Source organism: Dermacentor albipictus, chromosome 5 (genome assembly GCF_038994185.2).
Source record: "Dermacentor albipictus isolate Rhodes 1998 colony chromosome 5, USDA_Dalb.pri_finalv2, whole genome shotgun sequence".
NCBI classification, from domain to species: Eukaryota; Metazoa; Arthropoda; class Arachnida; order Ixodida; family Ixodidae; genus Dermacentor; species Dermacentor albipictus.
The window spans coordinates 106,505,357-106,526,585 of NC_091825.1; the positions used below are offsets into that span (position 1 = coordinate 106,505,357).

At 44.5% G+C, this 21,229-nt stretch overlaps 1 protein-coding gene across 2 annotated transcripts in view; it reads left to right on the plus strand.

Annotated features, from left to right (window-relative positions):
- The window catches only part of Orc3 (origin recognition complex subunit 3), a 39,684-nt gene extending 33,110 nt beyond the window's left edge, over positions 1–6,574 (plus strand). For both annotated transcript variants that reach the window (XM_070538691.1, XM_070538692.1), the window contains exons 17-20: positions 575–713; positions 3,458–3,577; positions 3,667–3,728; positions 6,408–6,574. In XM_070538691.1, the coding sequence (XP_070394792.1) occupies positions 575–713; positions 3,458–3,577; positions 3,667–3,728; positions 6,408–6,513 (427 nt within the window). In that variant the 3' untranslated portion in view covers positions 6,514–6,574. The remainder of the gene's footprint in view (positions 1–574; positions 714–3,457; positions 3,578–3,666; positions 3,729–6,407) is intronic.
- The last annotated feature ends 14,655 nt before the right edge of the window (positions 6,575–21,229 follow it).

Below are 21,229 nucleotides of genomic sequence, written 5' to 3' on the forward strand. Positions count from 1 at the left end.
TTGTCAGTGAAAGCCCCGCATGAGTGTTTAGTATGTGTGCTGCAATATTAAGTTTGGAAAAGGCATGTCTTAGTCTTCTAGACACTACAGCAGCAGGTTATATAGTATCTCCAACCTCATAAGCATCAGACAATCCGGTAAAATTAAACATACCATAGAATTGCAGTGAATACTTCACTGACACTTCTTAGCTAGTCCCTTGTAGCCAAACATGGTTGGGACGTGTCCAAATCTAATATAGAACATAACATCATCCACGAGACATGCTTGGGATTGGAGTGGCAACGATCAGCTGGTTTTATGATGCTACATGTTGTGAAAGTGAACTGATGTGAAGGTGCTGTAGGTGCTTAGCATTAGCACTCTGTACCTGAATGTTGCCTAAACCTTGCTCTGTTTTGGACTGGTGCTTCCTACGCCAGTGAATATGCAGTGCTTGCCACTACGCTCATCTCATAGCCTAGCACCCACCTTTAGAGTGTCTCTACAGTTATGAAATAGGGATACAACTGCTTTTTAGTTAATATAGAAGCACATCAACATTTATTTTTGGGTTTATTTTACTTTTGTTTAGCGATCTGAAGCCACCGGCAAGCATGCCTCTTCATGAAGTACTCTACTATAATGACGCAGCGGCACTGAAGCAGTACTTCACACCATCTCCGAGGACAGTCCTACATGCTGCATTGGCTAGGCCTCAAACAATACTTAAGGTAAGATTTTAATTTGGTCAATTAACCCGTTTAGTGTTGGGGAAAACTACACTCGCCAGCACAACCACGCTGTAAGCTCTGGATTGTGATGGCCGTAGACCATCTAACACGCTTTGCGTAGACAGCCTGTCTACCATCGAGGACTGCTGCTGAAGTCGCCGATTTCTTTCTACGCAACATTTTCTTACACCATGGTTCTCCGCGCGTCCTCCTAAGTGACTGCGGCAAAGGCTTCTTCTCATCTATGCTTATCGAAGTTCTGTGCTCCTCAAACACAATTCACAAGACAACTTCCATCTACCATCCGCAGACCAACAGCTTGACAGAGCTGTTTCATTGTACCCTCTGATTGCATGATTGCAATGTACATCCACCCCGACCACACGAACTGAGATGCAATTCTGCTGTTCGTGACATTTGCCTATAACACGGCTATGCGATGCACCACCGACCTCTCACCTTTTTCCTTGTCTGTGGCTGCTCACTAAGTTTCGTTCTTGACATATCGTTCCTTTAGATTTCTGTACCCCCAGCAGCTCTTTTCTCGGAACAGTTTCTGTCTCGCCTCACGGACTGCCGTCACCTTACCTGCCTTAACACCGGTATGTCCCAAGACACCCACAAGTCACATTATGACTCGAATCACCGTGCTGTGACTTTTTCTCCTGGCAACAAAGTTCTTCTTTGGACTCCTGTGTGCGTTCCTGGCTTATGCGAAAAATTTCTCGTGCGTTTTATTGGACCTTACACAGTCATCGAGCAGGCGTCACCTGACAATTACTGTCTCTCGCTCCTTAGAACGCTGTCCGATCCCCGTTGCTGGGGGACAGAGATAGTGCATGTCTCTTGTTTAAAACCATATACAGTGAAACCTCGTTAAACCGTAGTTGGCCATAGCTTGGAAAAAGTGCGTGCTAAACGGTAGTACTGTTTAACTAAAATAGCACGAGAGTGCCCACTTACCTGTCAAAAACGGAACATGGAACTCAGAGTGAGTGTGATAAAAGGGGAAAAAACATTCAGTATTTATTTAGTAGTTATTTCGTAGTAGTTATTTAGTTATAGTTATTTAGTAGTTATTTTCGTTTGATGCCTAGCACGACGACAGCGGCCTCAAACTTACTGAAGCTGCGTGCCAGCTTTTCAGCAAACACTTGCATGGCAGATCCCTCGGCGTTACGTATTCTCCATGAACACGCACAGTAATACTGCATAAGTCCCGGGGTGCCTTTTTAATTGCCGGGTGCTGTTGTCGTTGCGAGAATTGCATTCATGAGGCTGACGTAACCAGCAGCTTCTGCCACTGTCGGGCCTGAGTCACCCGTGCTGTCGCTAGTCGACACTTTGGCAACAACAGAGGCAACGATGGTGAAAAGTCGAACCTCGTAGCCTACATCTCTTTGCGGTCGCAGTAGCGCTGCCAAGCAACTTCTTCGCATTCCAAATGCCACACACCGTAGTCAACAGCAGAGCCCTGTCGCGTGCCAGCACCGACTTCTTCGTGTCATGTTCAGTAGTATGGACAATGTCTAATTTTGGTCATGGTCAATGTCTAATTGAGAAAAAGTAGACTTAATGCTCCGCTTGTGACTTCCAAGCGCTGCGCACAACTGCACAGTTTTGCTGAGATGTTTACAGAAGCACATGCTATCCGTGGACTCTTTCTTCACCAAGTCTGAAAGGTGGTTCAGGACCCTTTTAATCTTACCATGAACGAGTGCAAAAATGCTTATCGAACCTGGAGAACTCATGACAATTGACGAAGCATGACAGTAAAATGTGCAGTCAAGTCAAGCATGTCAAAAAAAGACCCAAACAGAAATGCGTGACTGGTGTCTGCTCTTCAATCAACTATTGATAGTCCCCGGACCGCCACCGTTCCGAGTGACGGTGCTGTCGTGATTTTAACAGCGGCCCTTCCATCAACTATAAGAACTCCCATGTTCTCCGTGTGTGCAATGGAAGTTAAAAGAAAATCAAGAAATTGTTTCAAATAAGCGTGCAGCATAGCCGAATGCTACGGGTAGAACTATAGAGCAAACAAAATTGTAACCATGTTGTAGCAACCTTGATGTCCCATTTGTCTTGCCTTTATTTCAGTTTCATGCTTTGGTTTCATTTGTAAGCTGAACCCTCCACTTCGAATTTTCAAATTAGCAAACATAGGTTGACCTGAAATCATGTAAATACAGTAATGTGTCGTTGCAGTTGTACAATGAAAATAGCACTGCTGCCATTTCGAGTGCGACTTGCCAAGGTTATGTTGTATTTGCGTGATGTGTGCCCAGCCTGTGAGAATGGAAAGCTGTTGCTGTTAAATGTTGCTGTAGCACTCTTTTGAGTGAAGTGCAAAGCAGCTTTTAGTACTAGCTAAGCATATATACCTTTCTTCTTCCTAGTGGCTTCTGTTTCCAGTTTCAAATCTGCCTTCACGCTTTCAGCAGTACAGTCGTGAGGATGAGTGGGTCTAAAACACTAGGCTGACTAGTACATGTGTCGTTGGTTCGGGATACCATGTGATCACTACCCATGATTTCTGTGATGTCACATGCAGCACGAAGCCGTGCTGCACTTGGTGCATGTTTGGTTTAGTTGATTGAAAGGACGGTGTAATTCTTTTAATGAAAAAATTCTCATTTGAGCACCTCTTTAACGGAGATTAACTGTTCTGGCTGCACACATTTCTTTGTAAATATCTTGCTTTCATTTCTGTTTTCTTTTTCCTTCTTTTTGCATACTGTCAGTGCGAATGCTGCAGAAACACGAGCAGTTCTAACATCTCTGCATCGCTTCCTGACCTGAGCATCAGCTACAAGTTGCACTTGGAGGGTGGAAAACTGATAAACTTGTATGACATGATGCAGGTGCGTTATCGTAGAATCAAAGCCACAGCTTTCAGCTGACGTATAATGAGCTGCTCCTTTGCGTGCTGCTTTTTTTTTTTTTTTTGCAGTCTTTCAAATCTGTTAAATCTGGAGAAAAGAAGCTGTCAGCACAAGAGGAAAAAATCACCGAGTATCCTTTCGTGTCCACGTGTTGTCAAAGTGTCACCGAACATGATGACATTGAACTGGCGTTGAATTTAAGCTGGCAAGCGGTTAGCCCTTGTTAACAAGCCCAAAACAAGCAAATTATTTCATGTGAATGTTATTGAACCTGTTGTGTTTACTTACTTGATTTAAAAAGCCATTTTCTCATTTGCATTGTCACGCATGTATCGGGGATAGGTGTATCGCTAAAGTAATTCTGGGAAAATTGATCATATACTGGAATTAAAAATGCCTCATTGCATTAAGCAGCGACGCTGATTTCATATGTGCCTCTATTTGTGTTACTAGCAAGGTTTGCACATTTTATTGAACACTTCAATTGAGGCCATCTGAGAATTTTTTATTTGTGGCAGTATTATGCAAGCTGGCTTGTCCATAAATCACACAATTTACTTTCCTAGTGGTTAGTTCTTTCTGAAAGCTTTTAAAGGCATTGTTATAAAGGCATTGTAAAGTAACTCAGAGTGAATGTATCTGGAAGTAAATAAAGGACATAAGGGGGCAGAAAATTCAAAAACTGTTCCTCTCACATGACCCATTGAGCACGACAAAACCTGTTCGTACGAAATGAAAGCGCTTCCAACAGACAAGACAAAATTATAACGGGCTACTAGTCGCAAACTTGGTGTCACTGTTCATAGCTGTATCTGTTTACTAGGCTATGTTTTAAAATCTTCGTTCTGGGTGTGTTACAAATTATCGCTGGGATTGCCTTGTTGCTACGGTAACCTTATAAGTAGAGATTGGATTACAGGCAAATGCCTATTTGTTCTCATGTGCTCAGATCCCACGCTATTGGCAATTGAGCATAAATTACTATAGGTTGACAAGTGCTTTTACGCTGTGTTATATTGCCTATAAATGCCTATTTCCATCCTTTGTGCCTATTTTTCGCTTTTAGCACCTGAAAATATCTTTTTTTTTTTTTCGTCAGACTTCTTGTTTTGAAAACACATTCGGTTACTTCTTTCCACACGACTTGGCAGCATTGGCAGATACTGTTACTAATGGCAATGCGCCTTACAATGTGGCTTAGCAAATAAGCGTTTGTGCTGTCAACCTTAAATGAGCTTTCGATCGCCCCTCACCATCTGACACTGGTTAGAAATGCCAGAGGAAAAGATTACTAGAAGCCTCCTTTTTCATCACTGGACACGCAGCTCCATGTTGCACTGCAGGCGGGGATTTGGGATAGAAAGGCACAGCATTTTCAGAAGGTTGTACCGTACATTGTTGACTATAGATTGCGCAGTGCGCTTGTTAGGCAGAAGACTGTAAAGTCTGTTGGAATTGCCATGGACTGTTGCTACGTGGTCCCCTCTTTTGATGCCTCAACTCCATCTGTTAAGTACAAACAAACTAGCCAGTGGCACCTTATCTAAACTCTGCCTCTCGCCAGCTCTTCTTATTTAAATAAGTGTATGTAAGGATATACATACTCCTGTGCTGCAAATTTTGATGAAAAAGAGGAACACTTTGCAAAGCATAAAGTCATATCAATTATAAAAAAAACCATTCAAGAAGAGTTCTTGCGAAAAGTTAACGAATTGTGACACTGCTAGGGCAACATAACGCAAGTATAATGCATCCCATGTATGCCACAGCGGTTGTCGCAAAAGCTTGTGCAGTGTTGCAGTCTGTCTTAAGACATTGGCTTTTTTTTCTGTTCAGTTAAATTCCAGAGGTACACACAAGCAAGCGCTAAAGAGTCGCAGAGTGCATGAAGCGATCATACATATGGAAATTCAGCACTATTTAACACTTCTTTTCGTACAAGAAGGTTTGTTGACTTCAATCCATTAAGCATAGATTTTAGCATTTCTCATTAATGGTTTGGCACCTTCCCTGGTCTGTTTTGTGTTTTCCATGCTTGTGGCCACTGGATGCACCAGTGTAAGCAGGAGAGTTTGTCTATTAAATGTGCACCACCTGCTGATAGTGTCAGAGCAAATGTATTTAGTCTGTGAACTGTAGTATGTGGATTGATGAAAAGTGGTTTCTCATGTGACCAACAAAGCTTCATGAAGCAATGTGTTGAAAAATATGGTTGCTGCCTTTCAAACCTCACAAACAAGCCAAAGGCAGAAGTTGGCAAGTTTCAAGCATGTCTATCTTGCCACAATGGCCCAAGTTCCAGAAAATACTTTGAAATCCGTGTCGTCACACCCAAGTACTGGACGACGTAGTGTAGCGTGAAAGCACAATCACAAAGAAGACTCAATTGACAGGCGCTTGTGGCATGTGTCTGCGTGTCTTTGTAATTGTGCCTTTGCGCTACAATATGTTATTCAGTAAATACCAACTATACAACAAGTCCTCCTGAGGTACTGGAGTGTTTGGCTTTCGACATTTGATTCAAAAGGTGTAAACTTAGCCTCTGTTTTCTCTTCAAGTAATTAGCTTCTTATCATGACATTAGCAAAAACAGAATATTGAAAGAATACTTTGTCAGTCTAATTGAATTTAGTGTATCTCTATAGTGTCCTTTTAAGGGTGGCTGTGAAGTGCTTGGTTTAGTATGATTTCTGTGATTGCATTTTGTGGCAGTGTTTTGTTCACTCGAGTTCACAAATAAGTGTTTGCCCTTGCTGACAATGGCGTGTATGCCCTTGCTTTTAGTTGACACCTTGACAGTGTGCTGCAGAGCCCAATTTTTTCGTTCAATTGCTGAACTTCAGTTTTTGGGCCTTGTGAAGCCGACCCTAAGGAAGACGGACCACGTGCAACGTATGACGTGGGGATTCTGCTGATATTATGTGCCAAGGTTGTTTTTGATAAACATTTGTATTATATTAAACCATCTCTTTTATATATTACGCCTCTTTATATCCTGTTTATATTGCACCATACTACTTCTTTTGTCATATTTAATTGTTTGTCATTTGATGCTCTGTAACCTCTGGCAGTTTATATTGTGCCTATGAGCATGGAAATCGCCCGCTGTACTGGCTTCTGATGCAACGATGGCTGCGCACACTTCGACCCTGTACGCATTTGCTGCTTAGTGGCTTGCACGTTGACAAGGCAGCGCGGCCTTCTACAGCGGTACAGTCGTTAAAGCGAGACTAAAGGTTACTAAGGCGACGTGGACTGCTTGAATGCCATTCTAGAAACCTTGCAGTGCTTGTTTAGTGCAAGTGCTTAGTTTACGAGAAAATTTCATCTGGAGGATCCGAATGCCTTTATCGCAAAAGGAAAACGCACGGCTATGGAGGAACCGAGCCAAGGCAGATTCGCCGCTGCAGCTGTTTTTGGTCAAGTAGCGTAGGCCGTTCGGGCATCCCGCGACATCACATGCACGTGGAATTCTCTGCTACTTGCAGTTTGTGCAAGTTTCGCAAGCCAGCAAAACTAGCGCAGCACTACGCGATAACGAAACTACTGAATCCTGAAAGCGCGGGCGGCGCGGAGTCGAGCGAAAACGAAACCTTTCGACAGCCCGCGACGTTGTCAAGGGTAATGTCAGTGAGTTCTTTCTTCTAAATATGAAATAAAACTTGGCAGGCCGCATTTTATTTCGTCTTATAATGCAATACAATTATGTCTTTTTTTTCATAACGAGTGGTTGAGCACTAATGACATAATTGGGCAGCGGGGCGTGGCACATGCGGAGGCGCCGGACGTTTGTGCACATGCGCGACTAAGCGGGTGCGAGAGAGAAAATGTGGGGGCTTTTTCTCCCCGAATATATGACTTTATTAGTGCGTGTTCTATGCGTTTGTCCCTAAGCATGCCAGCATTGCGGAGTGGGGTCGAGTTTGTATACGCTTCAACACTGCCTGACGACGCGGTGAAACATGTGATAACATCGCATATGTTTCCGTGAAAGCAGTGGGGACTGTGGAAGAGGCCAATCTGCATATATTGAAAATCTAAAAGGCAGAGCGCCTTAGCAACTGCGGTTTAACGCGAGTGACTGAAAGGGCGCCGGTGGTGCTCGACGCTCCTGCAATCGCTATGAGAATACGCCGCGGCCTCTAACGCGTTTTACGCTAACCTAACGTAACCTAACCAGGCCGAGGCAAAAAGAATAATGCTCGCGACGTAACTTATGAGAATACGCCGCGACACCCTAACGCCTTTTACGCTAACCTAACGTAACCTAAACTAACGTGAACCTAACCTAAAAAGCTAACCTAGCCTAACGTGGACGAGACGCAAAACCAATAATCTTCACGGCGTTAGATCAGGCAATCGCGTCCAAGCGTGGTTGCTAAGACGCCGTGCGCTTTATTTCGCTCAAAGGGGATCACTCAAAAATGCTGAAAAGCCCAGGAGAGCAAGCCCGGCCTCTGTCGCTCCTCGGGAAAATCGATGTCTTTTGTTTTCATTTTCTTTTTGAAGGTAGAGTGCCGTAAGGCACGACACAGTCATAATTCGACATGCCTGACTCGGTTCCAGCCGCACGTGCGAGAAAGTCTGTCCAACGTACTTTTAGCCACAGCGATCCCCAAATGGGGTGTCAGTGCGCGCTAGTTCACCTGTTTCACCGCGCCGGCAGCAGCATCCGAGGGCAAACAAACTCGACCCCACTTCGCAATGCCGGCACACCTGGGGACAAACGCATACAACACGCGCAAAGGGTCTTCACCGTAGTGCCTAGGCAAATTCAAATTGTCGAGGAGCAAAGGCCCCCAGATTTTCTCTCTCGCACCCGATCTTAGTCGCGCCTGCGCAGAAACGCCGAGCGCCTCGAGAAACGCCACGCCCCGCTGTACCTACTAGCAATTGTAAAAATGGATCCTGCGAGAGTCTAATCGTGCCCTGCAGTTACCTCGATTTCTCCATTACTAAGGCTATGTTTGCGTTAATACTAACATCTTACAGATTCTCGAGTTCTAATCTATCACTTTACTGGACTTAAAGGGACCCTGAAACGCTTTTGACGATTTTCTACAAACGTACTGAGTCGTTACAGTAGGTCCTTCTGATCATTAATTGACACATCTAAGTGCTCTGCGTAAAGCGTGTAATTTATTATAAGGTTTTAAAAATGCACATCGCTGCCGATCGCAGCGCACTGCTGAAATAACCCATATGACGTCAGTGGGGTGAGCTATCCGATTGGCTGACCAGGGCGCGTGATCGATAATTTTTCCAACTTTATGGTAAACAAATGATCTTCGTAATAGTTGGAATGTTAGTTAATTCATTTTTACAAAGAGAAAGTAGCAGAAAGAGAATGCACAAGAACAATTTTTCAGTACACTTAAGCGCTTCCGGCACACAGCAAGTGTCGTCTGCTTGTGTTACAACGTACTCCATTTTGACGAGAGCTCCGCGGTCAGAGTTGGTCTCAGTCTTTTCGCGAGCACTATGATTCGACTTTGTTGCCTTGTGGACTGCAAACGTAGCGACTGGCAATATGTCAAGCTGCGACATCGTGTCCCTCTGCAGGGCAGCGTACGAGCGAACTGGCTGCTGCGCATCAGACTGCCGCTATCCGATCGGCGCCAGGATTTTGCACGTTTGTGGCCGTCACTTTACACAGGAAAATTACTAATGCACTAGCGTTTCGCGAGTCCCGTATTAGGGCAAACGTAAGCGCAAGGGGACAGGGTCTGGAACGACAGAAAGCTGAGCTAGTTGGTAAGGATTCATTATGCAAACTAGAAGTGAGGCGTGCAGACAGGACACAAGAGTAGAGAAGTGGATAACACGAACGCCGGCGTTCGTGTTGTCCACTTCTCTACTCTTGTGTCCTGTCTGCACGCCTCACTTCTAGTTTGCATGACAGGGTCTGGCCGCTTGACTGTGCCGTAGCGGGATGATCTGAGATGAGCAGAAGGGCAAAGGTGAATGGTCTGCACGGTGCAGCCACCTGGTGGCGTAGAGCTCAACCATACACAGTAGCAGCAACGAAGCGTATTCTTTTTTGCTGCCGGTGCGTATTTTTCGCAGGAGTGTAATCATCAACACGTTGTTTTTATAAATGTTTAAAATGTTTTACACTTGGTTAGAGCAATATTAGAGCTTTGTTTGGCTGGTTAAGCGCTGCGCCAACAAGTGTCTGGACCGTGCAGAGCTATCAGGCCGCTCAAGTACGTCTGCGCCAAAGTTCCTTCATCAGCTTGAGTTTATGCCTCCAGTCATTTGCCGATATGACCAGCTTGCCTGTGGCTAACGGAATACCAGACACGTTCGGCGCTACGACAGAGTGCTCGCAACGCACGCTGCTTCGATAGCTCTCGCTTGGGTAGGGTGGCTAGTATTGGGAGGTGTGAAGACCGCGCCGCCGCCGCCATTGCCTAGGGAGGCCCCCCTGCGCGTTCCTCCCACTGGGGGAAAATTTGGCGCTTCCGTCGGGGGCGCCGTGAGCTTGTCAGTCTCGTAGGCCACGGTGCAGTGCAAAGTGATCTCTCGTGGTCGGTGTAGTGCAGCTGTGTTTTTCTAATGTTTCCTCAGTTTTTCTTCAACGTAGTTGGCGTGAGCTGCTGTCGCTATCCCTTAACACCCTGTGAACATGTTACAACGACATGGAAGGTCGACAGCAGTGCCTTGACATTGAAAGTTGCACCCAAGTTGACATATTCACACACATATTCTAGTGGATTCGAAAAGATGCGGGTAAATCTGGCCTTCAATATTTTCAACAGTGCAGTTGTGCACGCCATGGACTTGCACAAAGAAAATATTGAGAACAGTACTCAAATCTGGAGCCAACAAGGGTGTTCATCGACCTGATGGCTCAAGCAATTGAAGCCATGACATCACGGTTTCCAACTGAAGCTCTGAGATGTGCCCACAGCAACTGTGCTCATTTTCGTGTGCCGGTGGTAAATGCTTTTCGTGTTTGAGACGTGGCAGTGCTCAAGAAACTGCACTTAACAGCATGCTAGCATTTCTGGATCAGTGGGAGGCCCATGCAAAAGGGCTCGGCTTCTTAAGCAAGGGCACATCAGAAGGTCTGCGTGTGACCATACATTTCACTAAAGACCTCTTGACGTATCTAACTGAGAAGGTTGGGTTCAGGTTCTTGATGACTTCCCGCCTCAGTCAGGACTGCTTGGAGCGTTCATTTGGTATTGTGAGACAGTCCAACGGAGCCAATGATCACCCCACTCCTGCGCAGTTCATCATTATAATGAAGTATGCAAGCTTATGCATTTCAGTCTGGGGGTGCATGGGGACATGGGGGGGAGGGGGGCTTCTGTATCCCTCAGTCTGTCTGTACAACCTCATTCAGACACTCGAGGACAGGTTCACCCATGCATTTAACCCTACGCGACTGCAAGCAAAAGTTGTCAAAAATTTCTTGCTTCTAGCAGCCAATGTGCCACAGATTGGCTGCAGGAAGCATTACGCTGATCTAACAGGATCGGTGTCTAGGTTTTATTGTATAACACGTATTCACTTTTTCCTCAAAGGCTTAAATCAGTGTGCCATACACAACAAAGCCAAGAAGGTTAAGCCCTGTGTTTTGTAAAAATGTGATTTTATGCAATAACTGTGTTATCTCCAATAAACATGTATTAAATCGCAAGCGCGTTGTACTTTCTAGAATTTCTTCACCACAATGCTGATATATTGCATGAACTTCCTCCATTTAAAGTTATGTTACAATCCCAGATATGTGACTTATGTGCGGGCGACACATTCAAGGTTATTCCAATGCGCTGGCCTTGCTCGGCGATTCCTATGAACTATACTTTCGGCAAGGAATAAGCGCGGTAATCTCGGCAAGAGGTGGTCGCAAAAACCGGTGCTGTGTCGGCTGCATAGTCGGTGCTCGCTGTTTCCATGTGGAATGAGAGCAGCGAAACATTAAATTCTCTCAGCATCTACAATGTAGAGAAAGAAGTCTGGTCAGATTCTAACACATTCAAACGCTAAAACTAAGCGCTACCAAATCATTTTCCCGCCCGGAGGTATGCCAACGCCGCGAGAAACTACAGCGCCCTAAACGGCGCCCCGGCCGGCAGCGCCGTCACGCGGCAGGAACGCGTTTTGGGGCCAGCTTCCGGAGGCCGGTCTTCACACCTCCCCATTCTAGCCACCCTAGCTTGGGGTCGACAGCCAAGCGGCTAGCGGAGAGGTTTCGCGCGGACGGGGGCGGGCTTCAAAACAACCGGAAGTGGACGATGTGACGTCGCATCGTGACGCAGGAGCAGTGAAGGCGGAGCTTAGCCCCGCTCGCTCGGCGAACGAGTTGAGGAGGAAAAGCATGGCTGGGGAGGAGGGTAACCTCTAATCGCTTGTAGCTCCATTAATACGTAACGTTTCACTTAAATTGTGGTGCGAATGTTCTACTTAAGCTGTACCCTACGCGTCTACAAAATTTGTCCGAACCGTTTCAGGGGCCCTTTAACATTCGCCTTTAATTCTCCCTTTAACATACGCAGGACTTACCCTACAGTAAAGAATAGTGTGACGCATGACTGTTTGTTTTGTAATATTTATTTTTTGACCTAGTATTCTTTGTATAAACCACTTATGCTATACGTTGACCGCTGCAGGCAGTGGCGTAGCCAGAAATTTTGTTCGGGGGGGGCTACGCCACTGGCCCAATATATATATATATATATATATATATATATATATATATATATATATATATATATATATATATATATATATATGTGTGTGTGTGTGTGTGTGTGTGTGTGTGTGTGTGTGTAGCTGCACGTTGCAGCTCAGCCTCCTCCTTAAGAGGAAGCTTTAGCTCGGGTGCTCCTATTTAAGTACGTGTAGAAGGGGAATTCGTTTTTCCCTGCAACCACTTCACCAAATTTGAGGAGGTTTGTGGCATTTAAAAGAAAAAGTTTAATTCTAGTGACTACTGGCTTCGAATTTTTCATTTAGGAGGTCAATTATTTATTAAAAATTGGCCAAAATTGAAAATTTTCAGGAAACGAAACTATCAAGTTTAAAGCTCCGTGACTAAACAAAGAAAAATGATATCACAATTCTGTGAATTGCATCTAATAGTACATCTACAGCGGACAAAATAAATATGTTACACAGGAATCTCAAAAAATTTAGTATTGTGGAAATACGGCTTTTGCAGAACCCTTGTACACAACGTAACCAATTAACGTAAGATACAAATTGACCCAGCAAACTTGTCCGCTTTGACTGTTATAATAAATGCCGTTTACAGAACCACAATATCTGTTCTTCATGCATAGCTATTAGTTTGTAAACGCCATGTTTCTATTTTTTCAAACTTTTGAATTTTCCAAAATATTTTAAACAAAATTCAGGCCCTAAATCGAAGTTCTGTTTCCAACAGACACTAGGATTTAACTTTCTCTCTCAAATGCAACCAATTTCAATAAAAGCGATTAGCAGGATTATCTCAGAAAAGCGTTTCTGTGTTTTACAAGTATTTGAATAGGCCGCGTCGGATTGGGCCCGAGCTAAAGCTTCCTCTTAAACAATTTATCGAGGGATCAAATACATGAATAATAACTGCATTGTCATTGCCAAAGATGCTGCAAACGAATTCTTGAAAGCTACGCTCTGTAAATACAAGTAAAATATGTATTTTTTTCATAAAATATTATACTCGTATGTGCCAAAAATTGTGCCCAACAAAACTGACGTCAATGCTTCCATGTTTTTGTCTATTTATTAAGTAAAGAAAATATCACACAAACTTTAGAACTATATCAGTTCGAAACCAGGAAAGCAGTGCATGCCGCTTATATGAAAAATTAAAAGGCAATGAACTGAACAAGTTGACGACAAATATTTTAATAAAACTTTGTCATTCAAGAACCGTGCTTACATTCTTGTATATATGCAATGGCCAGTGAAAAATCTCAATGACGCTGTCGTTTGTTCCATTGTATTACGCAGGAGTAGCTGTCCCTTGTCGTGTATCGTGAGTAATTGCACCGAAGTTATAGTCGCGACAGAGAGCACGTATAAAAAGCAGGTGTTCTGCAAGATATATGAGGGCAAGTCAAATGAATGAGCCAACAACGGGGTACTTTATTTAAAAGTAGTCTTCATGAGAATTTAGACATTTGTAATATTGACTAACGAGTTGCATGATTCCCGTCTTATAAAACTCCTTGGGTTGCTGCTTCAAGAAGTCTGTATCTGGTTCCCTTGAGTTGTTTTTTCGGTTGCCCCAAAATGTAGAAGTCGCAAGGTGACAGGTCTGACAGGTTGGCCCGGTCTTGGAATGTCTTTGCAACGTCCTTTGAACCGTTTGCTCCAACGATTCACAGTGGTCAATGAAATGCAGTGTTCAACGTACACGGCAGTCATATGGTGATTAATTTCTGTTTTGGAAACACCTTCAGCTGTCAAAAACTTCGCGACACCGAGTTGTTCAACTTTTGAAGTGTCCATTATGTGACGCAACCATATTCAACCCAGCTGTATGAGAGCATTAAAGAACATTTATCTTCACACCTGCGTGTCACTTTTGTAAATGAGACATGCCGTTCTCCTACGCGTATGCCTCGCAGATAATGAACCGAACCATTATTGCGCGGTTAGGGTAGGCTCACTTTCATTTGACTCGGCCTCGTACATTAGAAATGCAAAGGTACAATGGGATATGCAAATGCGAAAATACGGCTTGATAAAGGACAAAAAAGTGTTACTGAAAAAAGTTCACTGCATGTATACACAAAACCTCGCAACAAGATATTTAAGTATACGTATAAGTCTCCAATGAGTCTATGTATGTAACTGTATAAGTTAACTGTATATAATGCGTCTAATAACTGTATAACTGTAATAACTGTATAATGCGTATATAATACTGTAATAAAGAAGTAACTGTATATAATGCGTCAAACAAGGCAAATAAACATGTTGCACAATCATAGATTCACAGAATCCTAGATTCCGCCCCCATTCCATCCACTCCGCCGATGTATTGCCCGCGACGGAAGGCGGCGCGCTTGCTCCCCGCTTTTCTCCTTTGCGCACACAAGACTGAGCCACCATCGTCGGCTCACCCATTCCACCTCCCCTCCTTCGCTTTCACTCGCACATACAGCATGTAGCGCGTGGTCACAATGTTATCACCCTTGGACTTTATACGAAACATGAGGGCGATGGCAGGAATGCGCCTGGAGTGTCCATATAATTGCTTTCGCAATAATATGATAAACTTATCCGGCAACTGAAGCGTCCCGTCGCCCATTACTTTCCGCAAAAGAAGTATCAAAATCGAACTTTCACCCTGCGACAATTCGCTGCGCCGCAACAATGTATTTTTTTTTCTGTGAGGCGGAGGCACCGAAAGGAAAAAGAAACGCATAGGAAAGTATCTTGGCCAGAATCTAATGCCTACTTCGGGCACCTAATGGGGCTACGGAAGGAATACCGAAGATAACATGAGACGCTTGGTCAACTGAGAACCATACCCATACTGCTCAGTATCCTACAGCGGCGAAAGAAGACTTTCCGGAAAGGTTCCGCTCAAGGAATGCGGTGCAATCCTTCGAGTCCCCACACTGATGGCGGCGAGCGACCATTGTTTTTTTTTTCTCGTCTGCTAGCCAGAAAGAGTCCAAAACTCTGTCCGGTGAAAATCCACTCGGCCAGAGCAAACCGAAAGCGCACCGAAGTGTACCGCACGGTGGTCGGGGCCATACGAGAAAAACGTATGCGCTCTGGTTGGCTCTGGCAGCCCGCGGTTAGGTTAGCGAGAACAAAAAAAAAAAAAAAAATTGAAGAGGCTCAATGTCTCCTCGCGAATAAAAGTCAAAGTAGAAAAAATAAATAAGAACGTATTTACTTTGGCTGGCTTTAGTGTCTTGACATGGATGTTCTGGCGTAGGTTAAAAAAAATGTTTATATTTTTTATGTGACATGACGGCACAAATGAACCACCCCAACGCTTCGTCTCATTGAACCTCGCTGCCTGCTTTGTCAACTCGTCTGCTAGTGTGTTGATTTGGCTTGTCTCGTTGTATGTTCCGATGTAAGACTTTAGCAAAGTCAATAGACATTTGGCGTCAAATGTTTATAACAACATTAAACCCACAAAGTTCCGCAATTGAAAATCTAAAGCACAACTTTGGAAATGTCAATGCAGCTTTCACATCAAGAGCTTATGAGATTTATACCCATAAAGTTTCGCAATTGATATCCATGCGCTCCATAGATTCCGTGGCCTCAGTGAGATGCCGCGGTGAGCCCGCTCACCATCAAAGCGCCCTTGAAACTTGGTGCTCGGATGGGACTGCTTGGTGTTATGTGACTCCCGGTGTATGGGCGTTGCCACGAAATCCAGCCCGAGTTTGCAATCTTCGCGGTTAAATGTCTTTTCGAGCGTCAAAAAGACATTCTAGACAAAATCCAGAGTGATTTCCGGCGCCGGAGGTCACTTTGGTCGGCGGTGCATGAACAGCACGAAAAAATTTCGGGGGGGGGCTGAAGCCCCATAAGCCCCCTCCCTGGCTACGCCCCTGGCTGCAGGGTAGTACAGGTACTGAATTGAAGCGTACGTCACCATGTGATGTCAGAAATATCAAACATTACATAGCGTACTTACCAGTACTGTATTCTGTATGCAGAAATTTCAAACGTACGCCAAGAGATAACGGTCTACTCAAAATTTACTCGGCCCATATTGCGGCCCTCTGGACCCCGTGCTGCCCTCTGGACCCCGTGCTGCCCTGTCTTGTCGAACGATTTGATTGACCACCAAAGTGTTGGACACGGCGCACATCCTTACTTTGAGGCTACAATTTGCGTAGTCGCGAATACCTCCTCAAACACGACATCGCTTTTTGCACTACTGATATTTAACGTCACATTAATTTGCTCGTAGGAATGGCGTTTTCGTGATGGCTATCGTGATTAGTCCAGAGAAGGAAGTCACGTTTCATTTGGTAGAAGCATGGCATCCAGGGACGCGCGCAGAACTTCTGCTGCAGTGACTTTAGCGTTCTCCTGCTGAGCATGATAGAGACCCTACATACACGTGCGCCTACTAAGTTCGTTCAGTAAAGATTTGCTCTAAGCCACTTTACTTAGGCCCGCAGAAAAAATTGGCTGGGGCTTAGCTATGGTTAAGCCTGGATATCTCGAAGCGAAAAGGTTCCGTGATGCTTATGGTTTAGCTTGTGGTTATGCTTTATAATTTAGCCTATGGCTATGCTTACGGTTTAGCTTGTGGCTATGCTTTATGATTTAGCCTATGGATATGCTTACGGTTTAACTTATGGGTATGCTTGTGGTTTAGGTTATGGTTACGCTTTATGATTTAGCCTATGGTTATGCTTGCGGTTTAATTTATGGATATGCTTTGGTTAGCTTATGGTTATGCTATACGTGTGCCTTGCGTAGTTATGCAAATTGCTTATCAATAATATATACCATAAGTTATGCAGGATTATTAAACTTCTTTATTCATCATTGTTGGGCACATTGTCTTGCGATTTCTGTACAGCCATAAACACGTACATCCCTCTGTATCGGTAGTGTCACTCTCTTCTCCTTCCATGTTGAATGCGCACGCCTATTCTCTGGCAAGCGGTTATATAGTCGGCCTCCGCGATAAACACGCGCTTGCGGCGAACGTCAAACGATGACGCATAGCGCGCGGCAGTGGCCACCTGCGCCGACTCCGAACACGCTTACGGAGCCAATTCCGACATACGCCGGCTCGCGCGAAGCGCAGTGTTGACTAGCGTAGTGAAGCTTTTTGCTCCAAAACAAAATCACGCTGTGCTGGACGTGTACCTCTACAGTCCAGAAAACATAACATAGCATTCAGATCTTTCCTAATGCATATATCATTTTTACAGGCCTGAAGACCGAGGAAGGCGTTTGCATGGAGTTAGGAATGTACAAGGAAGTTATTGCCGTTTCCCTTTCTCAAAGGCGACACACCCAAACAAATTTTCCAGGAAATGACGGTGTATGGAACAGATGCCCCGTCGTATGGCGTCGTTGATTACTGGCATCGGCAGTACGAAAGCGGACGGAACTGCATAGAGAAGCCACCGCTTTCTGTTTGACTTTATTCAGAAATAGATCAGTACACTGTCACAATATAGTGGAGGCTGCCATATTGAAAGAATGCCCCGCAAAGGTTCGAAGACCAGCTGAAAAGTTCACGATTAGTGTAGGTTCCATTCGAAACATTCAGGAACACCCTGCAGATGCAAAAGGTGTCGGCGTGTTTGGTTTTGCGCTGCTTTCCTGCTTTTCGCGTGGAAGAGCGAGTGACCATACAGCGGTAAACTTTTGACCACGCGCCTTAAAAGCCAAGATTGAAATTTTTGCAAAACTGATTACACTCGATGAATGTGGATTAATTTTTGTGGCCCGCAAACTGAATCCCAGTCTGAACAATGAAGTCACTACGACTCGCCACTGCTCTAAATGGCACGCTTGTAATCCTCAGAAAGCGAGGTGATGCTGACAGATTTGTGGAAGCAGCAATGAGTGGTGTTGACAGATTTCCTGCCGAAAGGTGCCCACGTAACTGGGACCAGTGAAAGGAATTCGCTGACAAAATTATGGGGAGCCGTTTTGTCAAAAGGCGTCCTGCTTTTGCTGGTCAGTGCTTCTGCTCACGACTCGCATATTGCACAATTAAATGGAAGCGTGCTCTCAATTGCGGATACAAGATTGTTCAGCATATCCTGTACTTATCCGGCCTTCCGCTCCCAGATTTTCACCTCCTTCCTACTACGAAGTTGTTCTTCAAAAGCAAGCAGTTGCCTGGTGACCGCATGCTCATTACTGAAGTCAACTCATGGCTCCAAGGCCAACCTGAGGACTTCTACAAGAGTGGTATCAGCAGCTGCATGCGTAAAACGATGGCAGAAGTGTGTGACTCTCGGTGGCAGCTATGTAGAGAAGGAGAATAAATATGCCAGTTTTCTTGCTCCTCAGCCCGGAAGAAGTGAGTTGGGGGAAATCTTTATTGAACGCTCTTCGCATGTAGGCAGATAAAGTCGCGGGTTCCCGCCACTCGCGATGGTCGCATTAGGACGGATGCAGGGTGCAAAAGTTTGTGTGCTGGGTCCTGACGGATTCACGGAACTAAAGTGTTATTTCTCAATGTTTATTTTCTTTCATCCGGCAGGAAAGGGTTAATCGCGAGTCGATAGATAGAGGTCAAGCTATTGGTCTGTTGCTTTGGGACGTTAAATCCCATCAGTCAGCTTGAAGCTAGCGTATCGCGGTAAGAATACGGCAAACTTATCACGGGAAGAAACGCCGCTATTCGACAATTTCTTGGGAAAAAGCACGTTTACTCTGGTCACATAAACTCTCGAGAACAGTTAAATATGTTATCGGCCATTACACCCGCGAAGTGAGCTGCTAGCTGAAGCTGCCATACACCTGAATCGGGTCCCAGGATCAAGTCCAGGCACTGATCTGAGGGGGCGCGATGCTGTACAGTTGCACCGCACTTCCTGTGGGAATCCGTGGAATTGTGGCTGAACGTTTGTGCATTAACGTATCACGCTGGAATCAGTGAAGAACTTTAAGTCGGCGTGAAATTTTCCCATCCTTAATCTTAAATAATGTTTGTTTCACGGAAATCCATACTTATATTTTTCCTGACCATTTTTTTAGGTAAATAAGTGATGTTATGCCATTATATTTTGGGGTTGTTTAGGCAAACAAAGCATATTTTAGCTGAACAATTAAGCTTGAGATGTAGGCTGTTATAATTTAACGTTAAGTTACAACATAGTATATTGTCACGTTGTAGTGATAACGGGCCTTTGCAGTGACATATTTTGTATTTACAAAGTAACTGAAACAGTGGTTAGACGGTGATAAGAGGTCTCCGAAGAAAAAATGTAGATATGCCGTGACGTGTGTCATATGACATTAACAATACAGGCATTGATTTTCAGGGCATTGTGGAAATATGTCAGTTAAAATGTCCAGCCTTTAAATTACGTGATTGAGTTTCGGCGTTTGCTGTGTCCGGTCGCTTGTTACCTCCGCAAGGCACCAAATGTACTCGAGAAAGTCGGTTGCAGTTCGATAGCTTGAACGAAGTGGTCACAACACTTGAATGACATTCCACGGCGATTCCTGATGGACTGGTTTTGTAACCAGTCGTTGCCGGTGTCTATTCGAATGCACTGAAATGAAGGTGTGCTTCTCTAGCAACCGTATAGAGCTTATCGAAACAGGCGTGGCGGTCGCTCAGCTATGTCGTGGTACAGTGAGCGGTAACCATGGGAACGGTTAGAACATGAATTTCCCTAAACTTAGCGCTTGTGGCATCAAACGTTCTTGTCACATTATTTATTACAATTTGTCTTTCAAAATTTAATTTCAAGCGCTCATAGTTTTCCAAGCACACCAAGGCAAACAGCGGGCATGCATTGTCATAGCTAATTATTGTTTTTTTCCGCGATATATTGTTGAAAATAATGAATTTGCATATTCTCAAAACCGTTTGAAGCTGGGAAGGCGAAGTTCGTAGGCAAATAAATGTACATCCCATCATTCCCATGCTGACTAAACCACCGTACTTGCACTTCCCATTTACACTAGTGTCAGAGTTTCTAGTAATTTTTGCCGGAAGCCATATGCAAGCAACTAACTACTCATTGTAGCCACCACCGAGGAGCATTAATTACTGTTGCAGTGTCCTCGGTCGAGATGCGACGCAGTGTGCTCTCCCAGTGAAGCTCCAGGAAGAGCTTCGAGTTTGTGAATATAGACACGGGTTAGAATAAGCGTGCCAATACACAGGACTATATGATTGCTAATACACGGGACATGTAGTTCTAGAGCTGGTTGGCATGCACAAGCTAAGCTTGGCGTGTATATACATATACTCACCGTATCATACGTAGATGAGAGGGTTGCCCTTCGGACAGCTTTAGGACACCTATAGGTGACAGTCCTTTTTTTCAGAAAAGATTCTGGGACGTGGCCTCCTGCGTCTAATGTGAGCAAACCCACAAATGCGCTGCTGTTTTACTTACCGGGCCTGTAGAAACCTGGCAATTTGATTCACCGTTTTTGTACACGTTGTTAATCATTGCCATTGGAATGATTCTGCTGGCGATGCCACGCACCGTCTGGAATGGCGACTGAACTTTTACTATTGGTCAGATTCGACTATTGCTGGCAGATTGGGGATGCTGGAAAAATTAAATTTCGACTGGAGGCATGAGTGAGTGAGATAACTTACGACCATACCTCGACTGGAGGTATGGTCGAGACTAACCTCCAGTGCTCCTAGCACTTTTTCAATAACATGATGCAAACTGTCCGCTTTGGTCGACTCGGCAACGTAATTTCTAAAGTACATTAGCAGTGAAGATTCAGAAGCCGCTGTCGGGTTGTGTAATTCTCTGATCCGACGTCTAGGCTGTTTCAACGATGTCTCAAACAACGGTAGATGCTCATGATTGCGAGTTATTTTGATAATTGCGTTCCACTAGCATCAAGCGTAACTTTATTTTTCCCACCACGGATTGTTTTTATCCATCATCGTTTTGACAGCGTATGCACAAATTTATTACGAGCAACCCTTCCCTTCGTGTGGTGTTTTCGCTCGCACAA